Source organism: Pelodiscus sinensis, chromosome 2 (genome assembly GCF_052426305.1).
Source record: "Pelodiscus sinensis isolate ZL-2025 chromosome 2, ASM5242630v1, whole genome shotgun sequence".
Taxonomy (NCBI): Eukaryota; Metazoa; Chordata; order Testudines; family Trionychidae; genus Pelodiscus; species Pelodiscus sinensis.
The window spans coordinates 255,596,269-255,620,265 of NC_143053.1; the positions used below are offsets into that span (position 1 = coordinate 255,596,269).

The 23,997-nt window shown below is 46.0% G+C and overlaps 1 protein-coding gene across 1 annotated transcript in view; it reads right to left on the reverse strand.

The window, feature by feature from the left end:
• Positions 1–6,082: 6,082 nt before the first annotated feature.
• The window catches only part of ARF1 (ARF GTPase 1), a 29,432-nt gene continuing 11,517 nt past the window's right edge, over positions 6,083–23,997 (reverse strand). Inside the window, exons 2-5 of the mRNA XM_075922960.2 lie at positions 11,856–12,040; positions 11,164–11,274; positions 10,279–10,403; positions 6,083–7,560 (exon numbers count right to left, since the gene is read on the reverse strand). Of these exons, the coding sequence (XP_075779075.1) occupies positions 7,399–7,560; positions 10,279–10,403; positions 11,164–11,274; positions 11,856–12,003 (546 nt within the window). The 5' untranslated portion in view covers positions 12,004–12,040 and the 3' untranslated portion in view covers positions 6,083–7,398. The remainder of the gene's footprint in view (positions 7,561–10,278; positions 10,404–11,163; positions 11,275–11,855; positions 12,041–23,997) is intronic.

Consider the following 23,997-nt stretch of genomic DNA (forward strand, 5'->3'; position numbering starts at 1 on the left):
TCCCGGTGACTGTAGGGGGCGGGGAGGGGCAGTCCGGATGTTTTAGGGCATGTGGCTAGGAGCTGGGCCATGTTTGCGACTTGGCCTTGAAAAGTTCCTGCCTGTGACCGGCTACCGACGCTGAGGCCTTGGCACAGCTTGACAGGTGAGCTTTCCAGCCTGGGACCCTGCTTTGGGTAACGCTTGCCAGCTGGTCTTAAGCCTTTGGCCTAATTTTCTCAGACAGGCTGCGGCCGCCTTTGCTTTGTACCGTCCTCATGGGGCCAGCAGCTCGTGTGTTTGCGGCGAGCTTTCCTTGGACTCCACGGATGCTGTAAAACGCCTCAGCTACACTGCAGTCAATGGGGCAGACCCCAGCCTGCGCCGCACAGACTGGGGGAGCAGCCCCCCACAGGACTCCCGCGTGCGCAGTAATGAAGCCCACAGGCCCAGTCAGGACTCTGGACCGGGTGCTACACACACAGCAAACGGCTTCTCGGGGGCTACGTGCCAGCCCTCAGCGTGTGCGCCGCCCGGTTTCAGAACCTTCCGGGAGCTCGTTTGCAATCCAGCTCCCCTGCTGATTCCCACCCTGCCTCAGTTTCCTGCTTGCTCTTTTCACTATCCATCCCCCAAGCGCCTCTCCCCACCCCGGGGCCTGGCCAACGCCCCGCCAGCTTTATCCAGGTTTCCACAGCCCGCGAGACTGTCCCCCCCCACCCAGCACACGGCACTGCCGTTGTGAAATCCACTGTGCTGCTCACACGCTGGCTCCGGCTCGGAGGCCGGGGTGAGGCAATAACTTGGCTACTTTCCCATCACCCTCCCCCCACACAGAACAGTCGTGAAGACACTGGACAACCGGGAAGTGGCTCCTACTGCCGGGTTTGCTTTTCCCTTTCAGGTGCCCCCCGAACTTTGTGTGGGCTCCCCCGGCCGCTGTCGCCTCCCAGCCTTTGCCGCTTTGGTTTGACACGTCCTATTAAACCGGTGGTTTGAACCACGCATGGGGCAGCCGCTGGGAGCAGGGGAGGGACAGAGCAGCCCCCCACTGGGCAGCCGTCAGCACAGCCGTGGGGTCTCCCTTCCCAGCCCCGCTGCCAGGAAGCCCCCTGGAGACAGCAAAGGGGCGCTCTGCCGTGGCGATGAGGGCCGTGCCGCGGGGGCGCACGTGGAACCCACACAGCTGCTGGGGGTGGGGCACTGGCCCATGCCGTGGCACGGAGACCACGGACAAAGAATAAGTCTGCTCTACACCCTGGCCGAGAGCCAGCTGCCTTTCAGCTCAAGCGGTAGATGCAGAAGTGGGAACCTAAGGCCCAGGGGCCACATCCGGCCCCCGCGGCTTGTGGCTTCTCCCCCAGCATTGAGGCACCCAAACTGGCGCACCGACTGCCCCTCCCTCATCCTCTGCCTCCCACGAGGCTGGAGCATACACAACCCACTAGGCCGGCCTGCCTAGGCCGGGGTGTGTGAGGGAACAGGGGGAGGGGGAGTGTCTCCTCAGTCAGGGACCACCCCAGGGAGGGCTGCTTGTGCTTCTCACATCTGCGCCGTGGATTTTTCAGTGAGGCAGCAGCTCCTGCCCCAACAGAGGTGGAGCTCACGCACCACGCGCCAGGGGTTCCCCACTTCAGTGCTGCCTCCTGGCGTGGTGGGGATTTCAGCTCCGGCTGCACTCTCTCAGCACGGGGAAGGGGGTAGCCTGCCCACCGACTAAGGACCGGGGCCTGGGCCCATGGAGCAGCATTAGGACCACTTCCAGAGAGAGAACGAGTTCACGCAACAGCCCAAGCGAAGAGGCAGCTGGCTTGTTGCTCCGGCTGTAGAGGCTCCTGCCCTGCGCTCCCGGCGTGTTTGGCCTGTCAGTGTTACAGCTGGATTAGCTTGGATGGGGAGGGCGGGTAGAATTTGGGCTGCCTGTAGCTGGAGAGGGATCCAGTCCCTCCCCAGCCTTAGCATGTAGGGGCTGTGCTCCCCCCCCCCACCGGCTGCCAAAGGGAATTGCTTTGCCTACATGTGCATCCTTACCAACCCTCAGGTGCCCTTCCTTCCTTGCGCTAGTGTGGGGAGGGGGGGGGCTAGCTTTTCATGGACCAGAGGGGCCAGGGGGAATCTCACCCAGTCTGAAATCAAGGTCAGCTCCATGAATTTAGATCCATCAATGGCTATTAGCCAGGATGGGTAGGAAATGGGTGAGAGGAGAGGGGGCATGCGAGGATTCCCTGTTGTGATCCCTTCCTCTGGGGACAGGACACTGGGCTAGATGGACCTTTGATCTGACCCAGCCTGGCTGTTCACATGTTCAAGCAGGTAGCACTTGAACCCAACAGGGCTTATAAGGAAACTTGCCCTTGTGTCAGTGTAGGGTTACTCTGTGCCATCTCCTCTCTACAGGGTTATGGACAAGGAAACTACCTGAAAAGCCCCCATCTCTTTTTTACACACACACCCACCCACCTCCCTCTCAACAGCAGCCCTAAGCAGCACGCTGGCTTCTGCCAGGTGGTGCCTCGGGTAGTAAAGATCCTGCAGCAAGGACAGGTTGGTTGAGGAACATGATAGGACAGGGTCTCCCTGGGTCACGTGGGACAGAGCTCACAAGATCAGCGCCCTTTCCTGGGTCTACGCGCCATTTTCCACCTCTCCATCAGCAGCCCCTCTTGCTCCACCCGCTGATGCATGACTTGGCCCTCCAGCCAGGTCATCAAATGCACCTCACCAGCTCTTCCTCCCACTCCCTGCTCTGAAAGGCCACTCCAACAGCTGGCAGGGGAACCCAAGACACCCTCTGCTCTGGGTTCTGACTCCTCCTGGACCTGCCTCGTCCCACCTTCCTGGCTTTGGTGCAGCAGAATGGGCAGCAGTGCATCTCCACAGCTCATTTCTCCTGCTACAGGTGCAGATACACATGTTGTATGTAGATCTTTGCGGATGCAGATAGCCACTGATGAGGGTGCCCATGGCTATCAGTACAGTTCTCCACGGCTGACACCTGCAGAGCCAGATACGGACAAAGTTTCGTAGGGCTCTGCTGATTGGGTCTCTTGGCCCAGCTTTCTCGGATCATATTGAAAATGGTAAAAAGGAGTCCGTCGACCTAAACTCTGCCTTGGCACAGTGTCATCTTATTGTTGCAGAGGTAAAGTCAGCCGAAAGCGTTTGGATCGGAGATCAGTGCTGAGGGGTTCCTAACCACCTTTAAAAACAGGCCTACAGATCCTGTATGGTCTCCTGCTCAGGCCTTGCTCTATACCTTTCCAATACCTTGCTTATCCATTTCTTCCTCCTGCCTTCCCCCAGTTCAACCACCCACCCTACCCACACACCATCCACAATCCATTCTCCCACTCTCCAGGCTGGCTAAACCCTCCTCCCAGATCAGAATGCTGCCCCTGTTTAGAAATCCACACCAGTGTTCCCTCCAACATTTTCTATCCTTGGGTCTGTTTAAATGTCTTATGTGCAACACCAATACTGTGGTAGCATGTAGAAGTGCACCGCCAATACAAAAAAAAATCTGTCCCTCGAGAAGTCCATATGTGTAGAATATATTAAAATAAGGGATAATTAACAAGGAGCAATGGTTACAAAATGTAACAGGAAATCAAATAAAGTAACATTACCCTTGGAGTACACATATCATCATCCTAACAACTCAAGCTAGTAAACACACCAAAATGCATATTATCCACACAACTCAGCTTTAAGATGCTAAACAAATCTACGAGTTAACTAGAAATAGTATTCTCAAGGACAGCACAACTAATACAGTATGTACTGACACTGGAAAGGAGAGTAAAAGGCATTCACTAAGGCTCATACAATTTCTCTGGAGAATGCTTAGGACTCATGCTGTGAAAACAGATAAAAGTTCTCCTGGTTTGAAACTTTCAGCTTGTGTGTGTCATCAACTCCAAGTGGTAGCCGTGTTTTTTCAGTTGCAGACTAACAACAAGTTGTCCTGCAGCACCTTAGAGACTAACAAAACTCAAAGAGTAGAAGCCCCAGAACAAATTAACACACAGCTTCAGGATTTGTAGCAGGGATGTAATAGTGTAGATTAACTGATAAGCAAAAGTTTATAGGTTAATGCTATAGACTACATGCATTTCTCCCCCACCCAGTAAATTTTTTTTAGCAGGCTGGACAGCAGCCCAGCTCAGTTCTGGCTCACTCTGGGTCTGGGAGCTCAGATCCCACCCCCTACTGCTGCCTCTATCAGAGGCAGCAGCACAGAGCAACAAGCAGCTGGTCCACAAGAAGAGCTAGTTTTTAAAACTGGCTCCCCTCATGGACTAGTTCCCACCTGGCACCCTGCACTGCTGCTGGCTCCACCCCCAAGGACTATAGAATAGTGCACTAACTGATAAGAATTCATGAGATTACTTGACTATTCAATTAAGCAATATTTAACATCCCTAGTTTGTAGATGGATGCTTGTTTCAAAGAGCTTGCAAATAAGGTTTCATCCTACAAAACTAGCAATCACAACTAGTACTTGCTGCTTCTGACTGAGCCAGAACTCTACCACATAGCAAAGATCTGGCCTTAATGTAACACAATATGCCATGTATTAATTAGTAACACAGGATTTTTTTTTAAATCAGTAAGGTCCGAGTTTTAGATATCTGAAACATTCCAAAAAAATTGTTAATTTTTTTTTCTTACCATAAACCATTAACACCTATGTAATCTTTCTTTGAAATGTAATCATGCAGATGTCCTCCTAGCACACACAATACAGCTTGCGGTCCTCTTCCCCCCCTTCCTCCCCCAACCCCAGCTAGGCAGGACTGCAGCAAGTAGGACACCCCAAAACCCCCCTCCACCTCACTACGCAGATGCCAGCACCCACCCACCCTCTTTCCCACACCTACCCCTGTGCAATCTGCTCCCTGCCAGCCCAGGTTAGGGCTAGGAAAAAATCCCGCTTCCCAAACTAGCAAGCACCAGCAGTCTAGCTGGGAGTTAGGACAGGACAAAGCACAAAATTACCCACACGTCCCCCACCTCATAGCACCTCCCCCCTCACATTTGCCCCAAAGCCAACACTCCCCCTCTACCTATCCCTTGCAGTCAGTCCCTCATCTCCTCCATTCCCAGGAGGCTTAAGTGCACTGAGTTTCTGCCCCCTCCCCTCTTGCACAGATGGGACTCAATTCCCCTCCGCCAATTAATCCCTTCCCCCCAGACACTTATTCTCTTCTCACCTCCCTCTATCTGCTCTGGGAGCTGCTCAGTTTAGCTGCTGCTCAGCAAGACAACGCCCTTCTCTTCGCTGGTCAGCTGAGCTCACTGCCTGTGTGGGTGCTTTGAACTTCTGAGTGGAGCTGAGAAAACAGCTGTGCAGCAGCACATAGGAACTGAGCTCCAGACCCCAAAAAAGAACACCTTGTCCCTTGCTCTGAATCCCTTCTCACTGGATTTCCCCCTCAAGATCAACATTCCGCCCAAATCTGTTGAAGCAGGAAGTAGTTGTAATGAAGACCCCAGTACCCACAAGAACTCACCTGAAATCAGCTCCTCAGAGGCTTTTTTTTTGCTTGCTATGCATCTGCTCTGAGTCTACCATACAAAGCCAACATGCTGCAGGATTTGCAGTATTCCTCGACAGATGGCTTTGCTCCAGCCCACAGCCACGTTCACTGTAGTCCCTTGGGAACAGTTACAGCAGCCATGCTATAACGTGTTTGACAGGCGAGGGCATTTTTAGTGGGACTTCACCCCCAGAAGGAGACACTGTTGGGATGCTAAGATTGTATTAGCCACCTTGTACTAGCTAAGAGATGCGGGTTATTTTCAGATCAACCCTCCTTACTTTCCTGCTTGGACGTATGACAAAGGGTAGATTAAAATCCAGTGAGCACCCCTCCCCCCCCCCAACTGCAATCTTTAAATCAGTGCAGATGTTTTCCTAATAGATCTGCTCGAGGAATTATTTTGGGGAGTTATGGTCTGGCCTCCTGTACAACAGACAAGGAGATTCCAAGGCTGGAAGCACTGTGATCTATAAATATTAGTGCAAGTTTCAAGAAACCTTTTGTTCAAACATTTCATTATGATTCTGCAAAGGTCATCAAACAACAGCAAGACAAAAACATGAAATAGTTAAGAGATTTTATTCTAATAGCTTTAATTACAGTGCTTGTTTGTCAAAATGAAAACTGAAACAAGTATACAAAACAGTTGATTACTAATTGTGTATTGAAAGCATAAAGGTTTCCGCAACACTAAACAAACCAGTTTTGATAGTTCCTCAAGTTTAATGTTCTCAACAGCTCCAGATTCTTCAGTGTTTATCAAAATACAAAAGAAAAAAGTAAAGAGATTTTCTGATGGCAAATCTGAACCTTGCAGTATGAGGGATGCCAAGGGTTTTCACACATATACAGATATGGGGTTGTTCCAAAATGGGATTGAATACTTCTAGAATGGAATGACTCTCCAGACTCTCATGCTTTTTTCTAGACACTATACATAGATGTTTGGTGAGTTTCATGGCATTTCTTATTTACGTACAGTACTTTCTAACTATAGAGCTCAGGACCGATAGAGGCTGTGCTTTCTGTGGAAAGATTTTGCCTTCTGAAGTGGTTTATACACAAGAAAAGTAAAAACCACACTTCACATAGAATGCACCAGGCTAAAAAGGCGATTCTCCCAGAAATTCAAGTCTAATGGGAGATCACAATATCAACCTTTTCTGAAGCGAAATACAGAGGTTTAAGTTGTATGAATTCATTTGCAAACTGTTCTAAACCAGTTCGAACAAACCTCTGATCACACATGCTAGGAACTACAGAAAGATCCAGAGACCCAGCAGTGACATGGACCTATATTTTAACCAGATGAAGCTTGGTTTCATTTCTGTTTTGCCATGTCCAAAGAATTAAAAATCACTGGTATCCAAACTGGAACCACAGAAATTATGTCCAACAGACTTATGTGTTCAAGTGTTTTACTTTCCTTTAGCTACTTAAAAAATAGAGAGTTCAGGTTAAAAACCAACCACCAAAATGGATCTCAACACAGATCTCACAAACCAATGGGGATAGTATTCAGCTCTATTGCACACTGGCAACCCTATGTTAATCCACTTAAATCGCTTCCCAGTACTAAACAGTGAGTTGATTCTTTACAATAAAAAAGCTGAGTAATATTGCATAGGAGTACCAGAAACTGCCTCATTGGAAACAAAGACTATTTACATTAAATAAGAAACCTAACTGTTTCCAGGCTTGTATTTGCCACATTTACAGCATGGTGCAATACGTACTGTGACAAAAGTAATGAAAACAGCTTCCGGCACTCAATACCACAAAGTAGCACAGTTTGCCACATTAGAGTAAAGCGAAGGGTGAAGAGGAGGAAATAAAAGGGAGGGGTGGAAGAGAGGGAAGAAGAAGTTTTATTGTTTCATTTCTGGTTTCGGAGCTGATTGGACAACCAGTCCAGTCCTTCATAGAGACCATCTCCACTAGTGGCGCAGGTAGCCTGGATATACCAGTTCCTGTGACGAAGAGAATGGAGTCCAAGTTTGTCTGTAATTTCTGCTGCATTCATCGCATTAGGGAGGTCCTGAGTGACGGGAAAATGGAAGTTATTTTCCATTTAGAAAAATCCTTTGCATACTTCAGTTAAAGTGTTCACATAGGACAAGGTAAGAAACCAAGGAGGACTTAAATGAACACCTGTAGTATTTGCATAACATCATAGGGTAGTTACATACTGCCTGAATATTTTTGAGAAGTTTAACATGAGAGTTAGAAAAAGGTATTTATTGCATCTTATGAAGTTTGCCCCCCCCCCCCTTATTTATTAGGAAAAGGGAAGCTGATTCATTTAATAAAATGAGTTCTGCATTTCATTTAACAGGAAGGATTTCTAAAGATTTACCTTTAGTTAAATTAGCAGTTAAATTTTCATTTAGCACTTTTGAAGAATTTAAATTACACATTTGTAAATCTCTGCTCTCAGCTGTAGATTCAAAGTAACAGCTTTCTGTTAACTCTGGTAATGTAATTTTTGAAAAAGGGAATCTTACAGTCAGGGATCAGAGTAGAGAAAGGGGTAAAACTCTTCAAGCTATTGAAAATTCTTTAACTGCTGGATGCTCCTGCTAAGAGAGCAACAGCAAAATGGTTAATGCTGACATGGAATCTCATTAAGATGCAAAATTAACATGTACTAAGAGAAGACATTTCACACTTCAGGACTACTGTTTCAGGCTAGCTGGGAGCCTGCCCAGTGAGTTCCCATGTATGTAGGAGGGTCTCTCCACAGCTGAGGAAATGGGATTTTTCTGAAAAGCTTGAAGTACTGTTCTGAAGAGCAGGCAGAAATAGCACTTAACAACTCTGCTCCCTGCCTACCTTCAGTCTTTCCTGATGACTTCAACAATGACTTACTGCGTGTAATGGCAGTAGCCCAAAAAACAGAGTCAGCTGAACTTTATTCTCACACAGAAAAGTGAATTAATTGTGTATGTTCTAATCTGCAATCCAGTTACAGGTTGAACCTCTAGTCCGGCAGCCTCCGTGGCCCAGCATTTATGATTTTAGTTTGCCAGATGTCCACTTATGGGTGTGGCCAAGTTTCCCAGGGTCCCATAAAGTTTGTTTACAGTCACCTGTTCTGGCTCTGTGCTGTTATTTAGCTTCAATTTACCCCAAAAAGTCTTCTAAGAGCCCAGTCTGCAGTGGAAGTGCTGGCAATGCTGCTAGACAATATTGACCTCCTGTGGTTTGGAAAATTCTCTGGTTCAGCACTGGTCAGGTCCCACGGGTGCCAGACTAGAGGGGTTCAACCTGTACATGGCTTTAGTGAGGATTTAATCTGAATCAACCAAGCACTACTGGCGGAGATATGAGATAGGAAATCCAGCTAAGATGAGCCTATGAGGAGTCTGCAGACCTTGCGATTCAAAGGCTGACCACAAAGAATCAACAGAATTTTTGTACCTATTACATGGCACCCAGGGGTGACCTGTGCCTACAGGCAAACTAGGCAGTCGCCGACAGCGCCAAGTTGCATGGGGCGCCAAATTCAAAACCCTGCCCTTTCCATTTCCCATGCCTCATCTGGAGCACGGCTTCCCTGCGGCCAGGAGGGGGGTAAATACTGGGAGAGGCAGTGCACGGGGGGGTTTCCCCTGTGCCACTGGGGGGAGGGGAAGGGGTCTGCCCCGGGGGGGGGGGGGGGTTGTTTCCTCTGCCCCACAGGGGGAGGAGGGAGTTGGTACATGCCGGCTCCTCTCTGGTGGGGGTGGGATCTTGGGAGAATCTCTCCCTCTCCCCAGCCCCAGAACTCCATCCCCAGCCCAGAACTAAAACCCTCAGTCGATAGGTGCCGATTGCATGGCTCGCCTAGGGCACCAGTTGCTGGCAGCCGCCCCTAAATTTATCATAACTAATGGATTACATCATAGGTTCCCAAACTAGGGGGTGCATCCCCCAGCAGGGGGCGTGAGGCAAGAGCCTGATCCGTCTGGGGTGGGGGTGGGAAATCAGAAGATACCATGTGAAATGTCCGGTATTTTCTGTTTGTCCTGGCTCGGGCGTCTGCCAGAACATACACAGCTCAGGCTGGCTGGGACAAGGATGGAGTGTCCCGGGAAGACTTCAAAATGGCCACCTTAAAAAGGCAATGCCTGCTCTGTTCTTAAAAGGGCAACCTCCCCCCAGTCAAACTTTTCTGTGCACTTTTTTTTTTAAAACCACACTGGTCCTGGGAATGAAAGGGTCCGCGACTGTTTTTCGGCCCCAGTCAATTCCTTTTGGGGGGGGGGGCGAGCTCAAGTTTTGCTGCTATGGGGGGGGGGGGGGGAGGAGAAGAGGGCACGGTGAGGGTTTCTCAAAAATCAAAAAAGGTGTGCGATGCTGAAAAGTTTGGGAACCACTTGATTAGATAAGCCACTTTCAGTTTACTGTGTAGCTGGTTTCCTAGCTGCCTGGGAAAACCCAGACAAGCACAAAAGCAGAAACTACCTGTAAATTAACTTAAATTCAAGATGGCAGCATATTTAGTAAAAAGCTGAGAATTTCATATGGAAATTAGTGACAAAAATATAAATACTGTCACTTCTATGGAGTCACTTTACAGAGAACCTCAAGGAGCTACAGATCAGTGCAAATATGACACTGTACTGACTACCCTTTCAGTCGGTCACATGCCTTAATTGTCATGTGATTTGTAAGACTGCTACATCACTGGCTACTAAACATTTTTGCACAACTATTTCAGGACTTCTGAATGTTGTTTTAATCAAAGTCACTAAGATCACTTGCTAATGCATACCTGTTTGTTAGCAAACACTAATAAGACTGCATCTCTAAGCTCATCTTCTGCCAACATTCTCATAAGCTCTTCTCGGGCCTCATTAACTCGTTCTCTGTCATTACTGTCAACCACAAAAATCAAACCTGCAAAAAAAAAAAATTAAAAACCAAGATGTATACCAGAAATAATTCTTAATATCTATGTAATGGGTGGGGAAGGAGGGGGGGGGGGGGGGTAGAGAAATCAAGGCTACCATTGTAGTATTTTGAAGATTTAACAGATAAATCAACTGCTCAACATGTATCAGGCCACTATTATTTCTTTCGTTTGAGAATGTCAAGTACCAACAAATGCTGACTATGCATAGATTTCCTCCTGATTTTGGGACAGAACAGCTTTCAGGTTACACGTTACACACACACTTTTTGTAGTTTTAGTTCTAAGTTTTCTTTAAAAACAATTATTATAGGGCAGAGAAGTTGCTATAGAGTTTGTATTGTAAGTGTATTGACATCAATTCCTCTTAACACAGATCCATGAGTTAAGGACAGAAGGTATCTCCTGTAGAGATAAATACTTAGAAAGGAGCATAGCTTCCTAAATTCTCTCATTCGTTTAAAAGCAGATTTTCAGTTCTTCCAGAGGAAAACTCTGAACTATGGATTTGACAGGTAAGCAGCAGAGCTGATTAGGCGTTTTAAAGGAACAGCTGTTATTTTTAAATCTACATTCATCAAATTTGGAAACGGAAACAAAGTCATTGAAGTTTTAGATTGGTACACACTTATCAAATCCTTGAATGAATAGTAGAGTTTGATGCTTTGGCTTATGCTTCATGCAATAAGCTATTCAGGAAAAAAGTTTACACAAGTATATTTAACAGTCATTTAGCTAAGGACTCACCTTGTGTATTCTGGAAATAATGGCGCCAGAGAGGTCTGATCTTATCCTGACCACCTACATCCCACACGGTGAAGCTAATGTTCTTGTATTCTACTGTTTCTACATTGAAACCTGAAATAGAAATGGAGACAAAAGAGTTGATTGAGCAACAAGATACTATAGTCTTTAACTTCTGAGTAGGGATGGATCATAAAAGGGTAGTGTGTGAAATCCCATTTAGATGCTGCATTTTCACACTTTTCCTCTCAAGACCTCAATGTGACTAAGCCATTTCTCTCACCATCCCAAGTCCCTATGAATGGCTCCTCATCTGGGACTTGACTATTCCTTGGTACCTGACCTTCAGATTTTACTGATCTCATTCTCTCCTCTGAGCATTCCACTTCCCCAGAACAGCCACTCTGTTCTCTCACCCCCATCCTCCACATGCTTCGTGGTCATGGTACCCTTCAGAGACGGGTGAGACTTCCCTAACCTATCAAAAATGGCTCCCCCTATATTGGCCAGAAGGAAGAAATGGAATTAAAAAGCAGTCAGATATTCTCTTCCAAAGAATTAATTGTACTGGCTCCACCCCAGTTTATGAAAGGCAAACCATCACTGCAGCTACAGCATGAAACCAGCTAACTGATGCAACCAATGTCACAGGGACCACAAAGTGTAAAAAAGCAAGCAATATTTAAATCTCTTACCTATAGTAGGGATAGTAGTTACTATTTCACCAAGCTTAAGTTTGTACAAAATTGTTGTCTTTCCTGCAGCATCCAGACCAACCATAAGAATGCGCATTTCTTTTTTGCCAAAGAGGCCTTTGAAGAGGTTAGCAAAAATATTCCCCATGCTTCAAGATATATGTTTCCTCACTGGCCAATGAAATCTAGAGAAGAAATTCAAGACCATTAAAATAAGAACATACAAATGAATATATTAGGTCAGACAAATGGTCTCTCGCTCAGTATCTGGTCTTGGACAGCAGCAGGTGTCAGATGTTTGAGGGAATGAACAAGGGTAGTAATTGAATGGTCCGTCCCCTGTTGTTCAGCCCCAGCTTAGGGATACCCAGAGCATGGGGCTGTGTCCCTGACAATCTCAGCTAGTAGACATTGATGGACCAATCTTCTGTGAACTTGAGGCCAGTTATACTTTTGGCCTCCACAACATCCCCTGGCAATGAGTTCCACAGGTTGACTGTGCCTTCTGTGAAGTAGTACTGAATCACCTTTGTTTTAAACTTGTTGCATATTCATTTCAACCTGACTGTGTTCTGTGAAGGGGTAAATAGCACTTCCTAATTCACTTTCTCCACACCATTTATGATTGTATAAACCTCTATCACAATCCTCTTAATCACCTCTCTAAGCTGAACAGTCCCAATCTTTTAAATCTTGCCACACAAAGTACTTTTCCAATTCTAACACTTTTGAAATGGGTTGATCAGAACAGCAGTGTGTTCAAGGTAGGGATATTAAATTTCAACAAACTAATCAAGTTAACTATGGTTTGTAACCTATTTTTTAAATCAGCTTCTGTACCCAAGGACTGGAAGACAGCTAACACCGCCAATATTTAAAAAGGGCTCTAGAGGTGACCATGGCAATTACAGACCAGTAAGTCTAAAGTCAGACTATCAGTTGAAACAACAGTAAAGAATAAAATTGTCAGACACATAGAACAACATAATTTGTTCGGCAAAAGTCAACATGGTTTCTGTAAAGGGAGATCATATCTTACTAATCTATTAGAGTTCTTTGAAGGGGTTAAATATATGGACAAGGGGGATCCAGTAGATATAGTAAGATTTCCAGAAAACCTTTGACAAGATCCCTCACCAAAGGCTTTTGTGTAAATTAGGTTGTCATGGGATAAGAGGGAAGATCCTTTCATGGATTGAGAACTGGTTAAAAAGACAGGAAACAAAGGGTAGGAATAAATTGTAAATTTTCAGAATGGAGAGGTGTAACTAGAGGTGTTCCCCAAACGTCAGTCCTAGGACCAATCCTATTCAACTTATTCATAAACAATCTACAGCAGTGGTCCCCAACCATTTGGGGTTGCCGGGCGCCAGGGGGCGTGGCCGTTCGGCCGCCGGGCGCTGGCCCCCCCCATAGCCGCATTCCGGGGCCGGCGCTCTCTCCCCTCCCTCTCCTCCCCCAAGCGCCGCGCGCCCGGGGCCGGCGCTCTCTCCCCTCCCTCTCCTCCCCCAAGCACCGCGCGCCCGGGGCCGGCGCTAGCGCTTCCCCCCCCCCATGCGCCGCGGTGCATGAATCCGCGGCGCCCCCGGGGCCAGGCCAGCCCTGAGCACTTGGCGAGTGCAGAGAAATGCGCCCGCGGGCACCGTGTTGGGGACCACGGATCTACAGAAAGGGGTATGCAGTGAGGTGGTAAAGTTTGTGGACAATACTAAACTGTTCAAGGTTGTCTGCTTTGGTCTTGACTGTGAAGAACTGCATAAAGATCTCAGAAAACTGAGTGACTGGGCAACAAAATGGCAAATGAAATTTAATGTGGATAAGTGTAAAGTAATGCACATTGGAAAAAACCTCAACTACACATACAATATGATAGGGGCTAATTTAGCTACAGCTAATCAGGAAAGAGATCTTGGAGTTAACGTGGAGTTCTCTGAAAACGTCCACGCAGTGTGCAGTGGCAGTCAAAAAAGCAAATAGGATGCTAGAAATTTTAAAAGGGGTTAGAAAATAAGACGAAGAATATCTTACTGTCCCTATATAAAACTATAGTACGCCAACACCTTGAATACTGCATACAGATATGGTCCCCGCACCTCAAAAAAGATATTTTGGCATTAGAAAAGGTTCAGAAAAGAGCAACTAAAATTACGGGTTTGGAACCGGTCCCGTATGAGGAGAGGCTAAAGAGACTGGGACTTTTCAGTTTAGAAAAGAGGAGACTGAGGGGGAATATGAGAGAGGTATATAAGATTATGAGTGGTATAGAGAGGGTGAATAAAGAAAAGTTATTTACCTGTTACCATAATATAAGAACTAGAGGACACCAAATGAACAAAAGAGAGTTCTTCTTCCCATAGCACACAGTCAACCTTGGAACTCTTTGCCAGAGGAGGCTGTGAAGGCTAGGACTATAACAGAGTTTAAAAAAGAGCTATATAAATTCATGGAGGTTAGGTCCATAAAAGGCTATTAGCTGGGGGTAAGGAATGGTGCCTCTAGCCATCAAAGGCTGGAGAAGGATGGCAGGAGACAAATCGCTTGATCATTGTCTTCAGTCTACCCCCTGGGCACCTAGCACTGGCCACTGTTGACAGAAAGGATACTGGGCTAGATGGACCTATGGCCATTGTTATGTTCTTAAGTAGTCAATGAGATTTCCATCAACTATTCGATTAGTGGACAAGGACTAGTGTGGCATTCCACCTCTGAAGTGTGGAAGAGCCTCAGCTGGGGTTCTTGTGCATTTCAAAGATTGAAATGCTGCTGGCCTTGGGTTCCATGTGGCATTTCAATCTTTGAAATGCACAAGAGCCCCTGCTGGGGCTTTTGTATATTTTACAGGTGGAATGCTGCTGTCATGCTCCTGCCCCCTTTCACAGAGCTGGAGGGAACAGACTTACGCTGGCTCCCTCCAGTACCTCGTTCCCCTCTTGCTGCCTCTTTCTGATAGGGTCAGCAAGGGGGGGAACACGAGGGGGTGACTAGTGTGTCAAACAAAAGTTTATCGGATAGTCATCGGATAGTCGACCAGTCACTTACATACCTAGTTCAAGGCATGGGAACACCAGGGATTTAGTCAGTGGAATTATGATATTTTCTGTTTTATTATCTATCCTTCTAATGGTTCATAAATTGTTAGCTTTATAGTGTAGAGCAGTACTGAATACAGGACCGGGAGCCAGTGTGGACATTTGAATTGTTTGCTGCGTTGTGACAACCCTCCAGAAATGGCCCATAATCCCATAAGTCCCTTCTGGTCTTTGTTTGGAACTCTTCTATTTGCCCCACAGGCAAGCGCATGTACCTTTCAGAAGCCTGCATGTTCTGCTGATTTGCTCCAGGACACAGACTAAACCATTCAGATGAAATGCTTGCACTGTTCAACATAGAGGCGGGTGTCTGTGTGTAGAGGGACTGCTGTGCAACAAGTCAGGGAGGGATGTCTGGGTTTTCCCCTCCCCATCTCAGAAGGGGTTGCTTCTTAAACTGAATTTACACAAGACACAGACCAAAACAGTTCCCCCTTGTCCGCACACACTCCCTGTCATACTCCCCCACTTTTCCTGACTTCTGTCACTGTAGTGGGATGACCATGGAGCAACAGGATTGGGAAACCTGCATCGTGTGCCATGCTGTATTGCAAACCCTTCCCAAAGCACCCTGCAATCAGTTGCACCATGAGTTACCCCAATGCACTGCTCTGTGGCGCTGCAAATACGCATATGCTCCACCATCACAAGCAGCACAGTGTGAACACATGACAGCTGTTTTCCTGCAGCTTTCTACATCTGCCAATGTAGACATGGCCTGTATCACTGCATTTATAATACAATTTCACCTGCCGTTTTGTTGCTCAGTCACCCAGTTTTGTGAGATTTTAAACAAATAAATCAGCTTTTGAGTAACTAATTTACAAAGTTATCTTGAGTAATTTTGTATTATCTGTAAATTTTGGCACCTCACTATTTATGCCTCTTTCCATATCTTTGATATGTTGAACAGCACAGGTTTCCACAAAGATTCTTGGAGGACTCTGCTATTTATTTCCTCCACTGTGAAAACTAATCATTTATTCTTCTTTGTTTCCCCTCTTATCCCATGACTGCTTACCTTGCTTTGAAAGCCTCAGTGCACTATAGTTGCTGCCTCACCCTGGCTTAGACCTTGTTTGCTGACACCCTCAGAATTCTAATAGATTGGTGAGGCAATTTCTTTTTACACAAGCCACACTGACTCTTCCCCTGTATACCAAGTCTATATGTCTGACAGCTTTGTTCTTTGTTTTTAACCAAAGAGAGGCTCACTGCCTTTTAATTATCAGCATTATCTCTAGAGCTTCTTTTAAAAACTGTGTTACTTTAACTACCCTCCAATCATCTGGTACAGAGACGGATTTAAGCAACAGGTTACATACCACAACTAGTAGTTCTGCAAATGCATATTTGAGTTTCTTCAGAACTCTTGGGTGAATATCATCTGTTCTTATCTACAAGTCACTGCATGTATAACTACTGATGATATTTTGCATAGTAACATGGGTTACTTAACAGCTATAGACTAGTAACTGAACACAAATTCTAACAAAAGCTGTTAGGTGCTCGTGGTATACTTAAGTCTATTAAAATGCACTGGGCAAGTGGGGTGAATAGGTAGTCCTAATTACAAGGTAACTGCCGTAAGTATTTCTGAGTTTTGTTAGCATGCTTACTCAGTGTCTGTTTCTGACACTCAGCACCACCATCTTTTTCAATACTGAAAATATACAAATGTTAGTTATTAAATCAAAGAAAACACTGAATTGTACATGATTTATCAACATTAATTACACACTTTACTACTCTGAGTACCTTGCACTAACACTTCTCAAAAGTGCATCAATTAGTTTTTATTGAAACTGAGATATCACTGACTTTTGGTTGTGATTGGGTATGCAAAAGTATCAGCCAAAAGAACACCTTGAAGACTAACCTATATATTTCTAATGGACAGATAGTATCATGAGCTTTCATGGGCACAACCCACTTCTTCAGATGACAGATACCTGAAGTGGGTTGTGCCCATGAAAGCTCATGATACTATCTGTATCTTTGGTTAGTCTAAGGCAGTGTTTCTCGATTTTATTTGGCCACAGAACCCTTTTCAGCTTAAAATAATTTCAAGGAACCCCTAGGGTTCCCAGAGTAAAATTTGGCCAAAAAAAGCCCCGCCAGAATTGGTTGAGCAAAAAAACCTGCAAAATACTCTTGTTTCTTTATGAGGGGGTGGGACAATGCTGGGTTCTCACAGAACCCTTACTTTCGCTTTGTGGAACCCCAGGGTTCCACAGAGCACCAATTGGGAAACACTGGTCTAAGGTGCTACAGGACCATTGTTAAGTTTACAACTAACATGACAACCCCCCCGAGACTATTAACGAACTGAGCTCTGATCTGAAACGGTTAAAATAAGTCTTTTAACATATCTGCTTTTCTAATTTTAAGACCGACACCTCTGTACTTAACACACCCCTATATTTGCAATAAAAGATCTTACAATCAGCAAATTCAGCATTATATTTTAAGGATATTCAGTGCTGTAGTGGGTCCCAGGATACTATCAAGACAAGGTGGGTGAAGTAGCATCTTTTAATGGGCAGTCTTGTCTCTTGCCAACAGACGTTGGTCCAATAAAATGTTACCTTGTCAATTAAGAGATAGGAATTATTGCAGTTTACTGCACTAAAATTCTTTAACAAATCACTGAATAATAGTGTTCAACTTAAAGTTGTATCTGTCACCGAGGTGTGGGGAGTCACCAGGACCTGCACCCCCGCCCCGCCCCCCCCATCCACAGCCAGCATGTAGAATATAAGGTTTATTAGTTCACAGGAATACAGCGCAGAATAAACTTGTCAGTACAAGAACCAGAATCAGCTAGTACAAACTATCTTGCAGGCGGGGGGAGGGGGGTGTCCATTGACAGGGGCCTAGGCCCCTTCCCTGTATCTTAAACCAGCCAAGACTAACTCACATTCAGCAACCGGCTCCACAGGAAGCCCCGCCTCCTCCTCTGTCCAGCTTCCAGGGCAAAAGGTGCCACCTGCTGGCACCCCCTTCCACGCTCATGTTACACTGAGCCTTTGTGAATGTGCTGGCCTGAGAAGCCTGGGGCTCGGGATGTTAAATGTTGATTAACTGGCTAATCAAGTAGCCAATGGAATTTCCATTGACTACTCCATTAGTCAATAAGGGGGGAGCTCTGCTATACCTCCACCTTTGAAATGTACAAGAGCTCTGGTGGCTCTTGAACATTTCAAAGGAAGAGGCACAGCCGGGGACCTGCAGTTGTGGGGACTGAAACAGTCCCTGCTAGCATGGGTTCCTGGGGGAGCTGGCTTTTAAGTCAGCTCCTGCTCCCTTCCCTTCGTGCCTTTGTATAGAGGCAGAGAGAAGCAACTAAACTGCCCAATAGACGAAGGATTATTGGATAGTCAACTCATCACATACATCCCTACCTGGGGCATCCTCCTCCCAAGAGAGAGTCATGCCTAAAATTCCAATCCCAATCCGGGCATGGGTGCAGTGACCAGGGAAACTGAGGTGCGCACAGAGTTACTAAAGAATAGTACTCATCACATGGAAAATAAAGCAAACACAATCACCACTTTGCAACAGCATTCAAGACACATTTTACCAGCAAGAAAGGGTAAGAACTTAAGGCACAAAGGAAATCTGTCCTTAATTAGTAGATGGAGACAAGTCAGAGTTTTGCCTGGAAACTGATGTCTCAAGTGTCCATTAATATCAGGAATGTTAGTGTTTAACCAATAAGCATTAGCATTAGCTTATTGGTTAATATCATCATTAAACTCTGAGCCCCTGGGAGCAGAACCAGCAGCATCCATGGGCCCAGCTCCTGCTGCAGTATGAAGTTTAAGCTTTATACAGCAGAACCCGCAGTGTGCATAACTGCTAAACATTTTTTGCAGTTAGTTACCTTATTAAATCACTTTTAACATCCCCAAGTAATATATGCAGAGATGACCATCACTAACAGAAAAGTTAACACTTAAAATGAAGGTATAAATTTTAAAATAAAATATAGCCAAATATACAATGAAATACTGCACAATTGTAGAGGATTTTTGTTTACTACAATAAGACAATTCAAGTGTAATTTGTTAACACAATGAATTGATCTGAAAGTTTATGCACATGTGCAGCAGGCAAGTGAGACCTACGACTACCCCTTGCAATTTAAGTTTAAGAGAGTCCACATTATAGAACTTGCCTTCGTTTCAATGACTAAAACATGACAGTCACTGCATCTCCACCCCCCAAAATACTTAGCAATGAGTAATGCAAAGAGATCAGAATCTACTTTGAGTTGTTTAGCAATGGGCTATGGATAGTATAGTATAATATAGTTTCATTGAAAAAAACTCACAAAAGGTTCTAATATCTGCTATTATATTCTTTAAAATATTCTAGCCCAGTGGTTTCCAATCTGTACTGTAGTGTCTGCGTGGAGCCTCTCACAGCCAACACGTTGGTTAACCTGCCTTTACAAAGGAATACTTATTTGTACCTTGGACCCTTTAACTCCATTCATCTGAAGTACGTTGTGCTCATGAAAGCACATGATACCATCTACATTTTTGTTAGTCTCCAAGGTGCTAAAGGACTATTTGTTGTTTAAGTTTTTCCAGTTACAAGCCAACATGGCTAACCCTCTGAAACTTTTGCACTTCAAAGGCTGCCATTCCGAAATCTCATCAACATATAATTCACTTAAGTTTAATAAAATGGTATGGAAACTGTCCTTTAGTATTAGGTTTACTTCTAGTTAAAATTTGTTTTGTCGTCATTGTTAAAAAGATGCTCATGAAAATTTAATGCTGGTTTCATATTCCTGTACAGTCAAAATATTGAGCTACTAGAGAGAATGGTAATCCAATTTATGAACATTGCATCAAATAGAAAGACTGTGGCATGACTCATTTGCAAAAGAATGCATTTCCTTCTTTCTAGAGCCCTTATTTCCTCAAAACACTGTTTTTTCAGCTGAGAACAGTCGATGTCTCCTTTTTTTCGCCACGGTCACTGCCAATCCTTATTTGGTGAGAGGGGGAGTGAATGACAGGAAGCATTCCACTGGGCTTGCTGCCTTCACAGCAGTTCATTTGACTGGATTAATAAAAGTGAGACTTGGACTTCGTTGTTCTACAGCAGTGATCTCCAACCTTTTCAAGTATAAGATCACTTTTGAATTTAAGTGCAATCTAGGATCTAGTTCAAACCCAAACAACCTTGCCCTACCCCCTTCCCACATCTTCCCCAAGGCCCTGCCCTTGCTCACTCCATCCCCCCCACCCTCCCACTTATCAGGCTGGGGGCAGAGGGTAGGGATGCAGAAACTGATCTTGGGCTAAAGGATTGGGAGTGTGGGAGGTGTTCTGAGCTGAGCATGGGTCAGGGAGTAGAGGTGCAGGGAGGGAGTTCAGGCTCTGGAAGAGAGTTTGGGTGCAGGGGGACTCAGGGCTAGGGTAGGGGCTTGGGGTGCAGGAGGGGTTCAGGACTGGGGCTCAGAATGTGGGCTCCAGCTGGGCACTGCTTACCACAGGTGGTTTCCGGACAGTGGTGAAGGGGACTAAGACAGACTCATCCCTACCCTGGCAGTGCACCACTCCCAAAAGTAGCCAGCAAACTCTCTCCATCCCTGCCCCCACCTGCTCTGTGGAGATGGCGCAAAGGGTGGGGGAAGAAGCACCCTGATATCAGCACCCCCACCCTTTTTCCTGTGCCCTACACGGCAAGCAGGAGGCTCCCATGGGTAGAGGGGAACCCTCCAAGGTAAAGGGAAGGAGCAGCATGGCAGTACTGAGAGGGGCAGATGAAGTGCCCGCACTGGATAGCCTCCTGGTCAAACTTGTCAGGATCACCTGTCAAAGGTTCCAAGATCTACTAGGAGATTCTGATATACTTATACACACACCTCTGTTGGAAGGCTAAATACCATCACTATTAGGCCACTTTACAAGCCCTGTAAAAAAGTTCAGAATACTTTTTTAAATGTATTTTGCATGTTTAAAAGGCATTACTCAATATGTGTTATGTCATCTATCAGATTTTTAAATGGCTGCTGTCAAATCTCAAATACATATTAACAGAGTTTAACATTTTCCCATACCTCAAAAGAAGCATACAATCTGAGCTTGTCTTATAATAAGAAGTTACTATATTTATACTTAAATTCCATTGCTACTTCCCCTCCACAAACTATGAGACAGGAGGATTTTCCTTGAATCCTTTTGGTAGCAGATAGTTTTAATTTAGGCCTAGATGGGGAGTACAAACTTATCACCCTTCTCAGTAGGGTTATGGCATTCATCTTTTCTACGTTCTCCACCATGTCTCCATTTTAATCTTTTCTAGTAAGTATAAATCTAGCTCTTCTCTCCCTGGTGTACAATGCATCCTTTACTACAGCGCTTCCCAACCACCAGTCCTGCTGGGCCGTGCACTCTGCCAGGCCACATGCCCAGCTGCTAGTGAGCCCTGCCTGCTGGGGAGCTCCATTCTCTCTAAGGTGTATGCACTAAAAACTCTCCTCCCATGGTGAGTGGCGTTGCAGACTGCCTACTTGTGCCACGGCCCTGGCTCCAGCTCCGGCAGTAACCAAAGGATGGGACTAGTATTGAGTACTGGCACTGGGGGACCTGGTGGTGGTTGTGAAGTGGCTGGCACTAGGGGGGTTAGTGAACAGGTGGGGGGGGCTCTAGGGATTAGGGCTGGCACTGGGGAACTCTGGAGGCCAGGGCTTTGGATGGACGGGTAACATTTTATTTGCATAATGAATATGCAAATAAATTACCACCAGTCCGCCAAAGTTTGTGAACAGATCTGCTGGTTCCTCATATCAAAAAGGTTGGGAACTACTGCCTTACTACACATGCTACCCACTTCTGTCCAGTCTTCTCTGTAGCAGCACCTAAACTGTACACAATAGTTTGTAGTTCAGAGGATACAGCCTTAGTCCTTTTAGTGACAAAAATATCTGCTAATCTAGTTTCCATCCTTGAGAGAGAGTCAGAACTTGAAACATCTATTAGGTAACCATTAGACAGAAGCAAGACTTCCCAGCAGGGATGTGAATGGTTAACTGATTGGGCTGCAGCAGACTGGGCAGGGAGCTGCTCCAACCTCTCACCAGTTATCTGGAACCGGTAAGCCTCTTCCGATTAACCACTCAGATGCCTAGTTCCTGGATCCTGCTCAGGGACTCTTCTCTATTTGCCTTTGGCTACAATATGGCAGATAAACTTACCCCCAATCATGGCTGCTACTATTTAACCCTCCATCCATCTCCAATCCCCCTGTCTCCTCCCAACTCAATTTTCACCTAGAATCCATCAATATAACCTGAATTCTCTCATCACCCCATAATTGCTCCATTTTAAAGACAGGCTCATCTAGTGCTATTGTACACATTGTTAATCGTAAGATTCAGTCATGCTTTCTGTATCTTCATGCATCCGTACGAAGCTAAGTATTACAGGGACCTAATGGTGACTTCCATTCCTGTAATATAAATAGGGTATTCTAGTTCTCCCCCTTAGCACCAATCAGAATAATTTCTGAATAGTTATTCTCCACCCCATATGGCAAAAACCTTAATTTTTGGGGGCTTTTGGGTAGGTTTACATCACAATTAGGGATAATAGCATGAGGGTGTTGTGCTCAGCAACTCCTCCTCCCCCCCCCCCCAACCGGTAGGCAGCCCCAGCTCTCCCTCCCCCCAGCTGCCAGCGAAGTCTGGGCCGAGGTGCATCAGCCCTGGCTTCCCCACGCCCTCGTCTCCCGTAACTGGGAAGGGGAGGTCAAGGGGAGGTCGTAGCATGGCAGCCCTGGCTCCCCACAGGACTATTGGGGAGGGTCGGGCTGGGAGTGGGTGGGGCTTGGCTCTGGGGAAGCTGGAAGGAGTGGGGCTGGAACTTGCCTTCCCCAGCCATGCCTCCCCCCCCATCCCTCCACCCCAGCCTGTGGACGCAAATGAGTCATTCTGTCATCCTGCAGGAAATTTTTTTGAGGGAGAGATAACCCTTAATCAGTTAACCCTTTACACACAGGTTCCCAGACCTGCTCTTGGAGAGCCAGCTGCTGCTCTGTGCTGCAAGCTCTGCAGTAAAGATTATACTGCAGAGTCCGCAGCCTGTAACCACTCAGGTTTTCAGCAGTTACACTGTTATCTAATTAACCACTTTTAAACATAATCAGATACCCTGGCTGGCCCATTTTAGCAGATGGTGGCTCATGAAGCTGTTTAATTGCAGTGTGGATGACTGGACTGGAGCTGGATCATCTCCACTGAAATTAAACAGCCCTGCAGCCTTATCTCCATGAGCCCAAGTCAGCTAACATGGGCTAGCAACACATGTTTAATTACAGTGTAGACCAGCGTTTCTCAAACTGTGCTCTGCGGAGCCCCAGGGCTCCATGAGACATCTCCAGGGACTCCGCGAGGTTGACAAACTGGAAACATCGATAGGTACAACATACAATCAGTGGACCGCTGGGGCTCTGCATAAATATTTACAGGTGTAAAGGGCTCCAGAGCCCAAAAAGTTTGAGAACCACTGGTGTAGACGTACCCTGAATCAGTCTTCTCATTCTCTTGCCCCTTCCAAATGTCTGGACACATGCCACGATGTATCCTTCCTGAGAAAATGCTACAAACTAGAGTGAGAGTCTTGACTACCCAATCCATGGTCTATTCTTAAGTAAAAAAAAAATCTTCCTCTACTCTGGTTGGCTTTTTCCCTACTTCCAGTTAGTAGAGACTACAAATATTACCATTGTTAACTGTTTAACAGTCAAAGGGAAGCGAGTTCGGTGATCTCAGTCTAGTTCCCAGTACATGGGTATAACTATCACCCGGGCTTGACAAACCGCGGGGAGAGCTACTCGCCAGCCCCACACTGCGCACGTGTGCAGCGCTGGTGAATGGGGCTCATGGAGCGACTGGCTGAAATCCACTCGCCACAGGCAAGTAGAATCAGCTGTTTGTCGAGCCCTGACTATCACAACCATCAGTTTGGATGTGTCTACTCTTTACCTTAACATGTTTTCTTCTTGCCTTCATATGCAGCCACACACACTTCAGC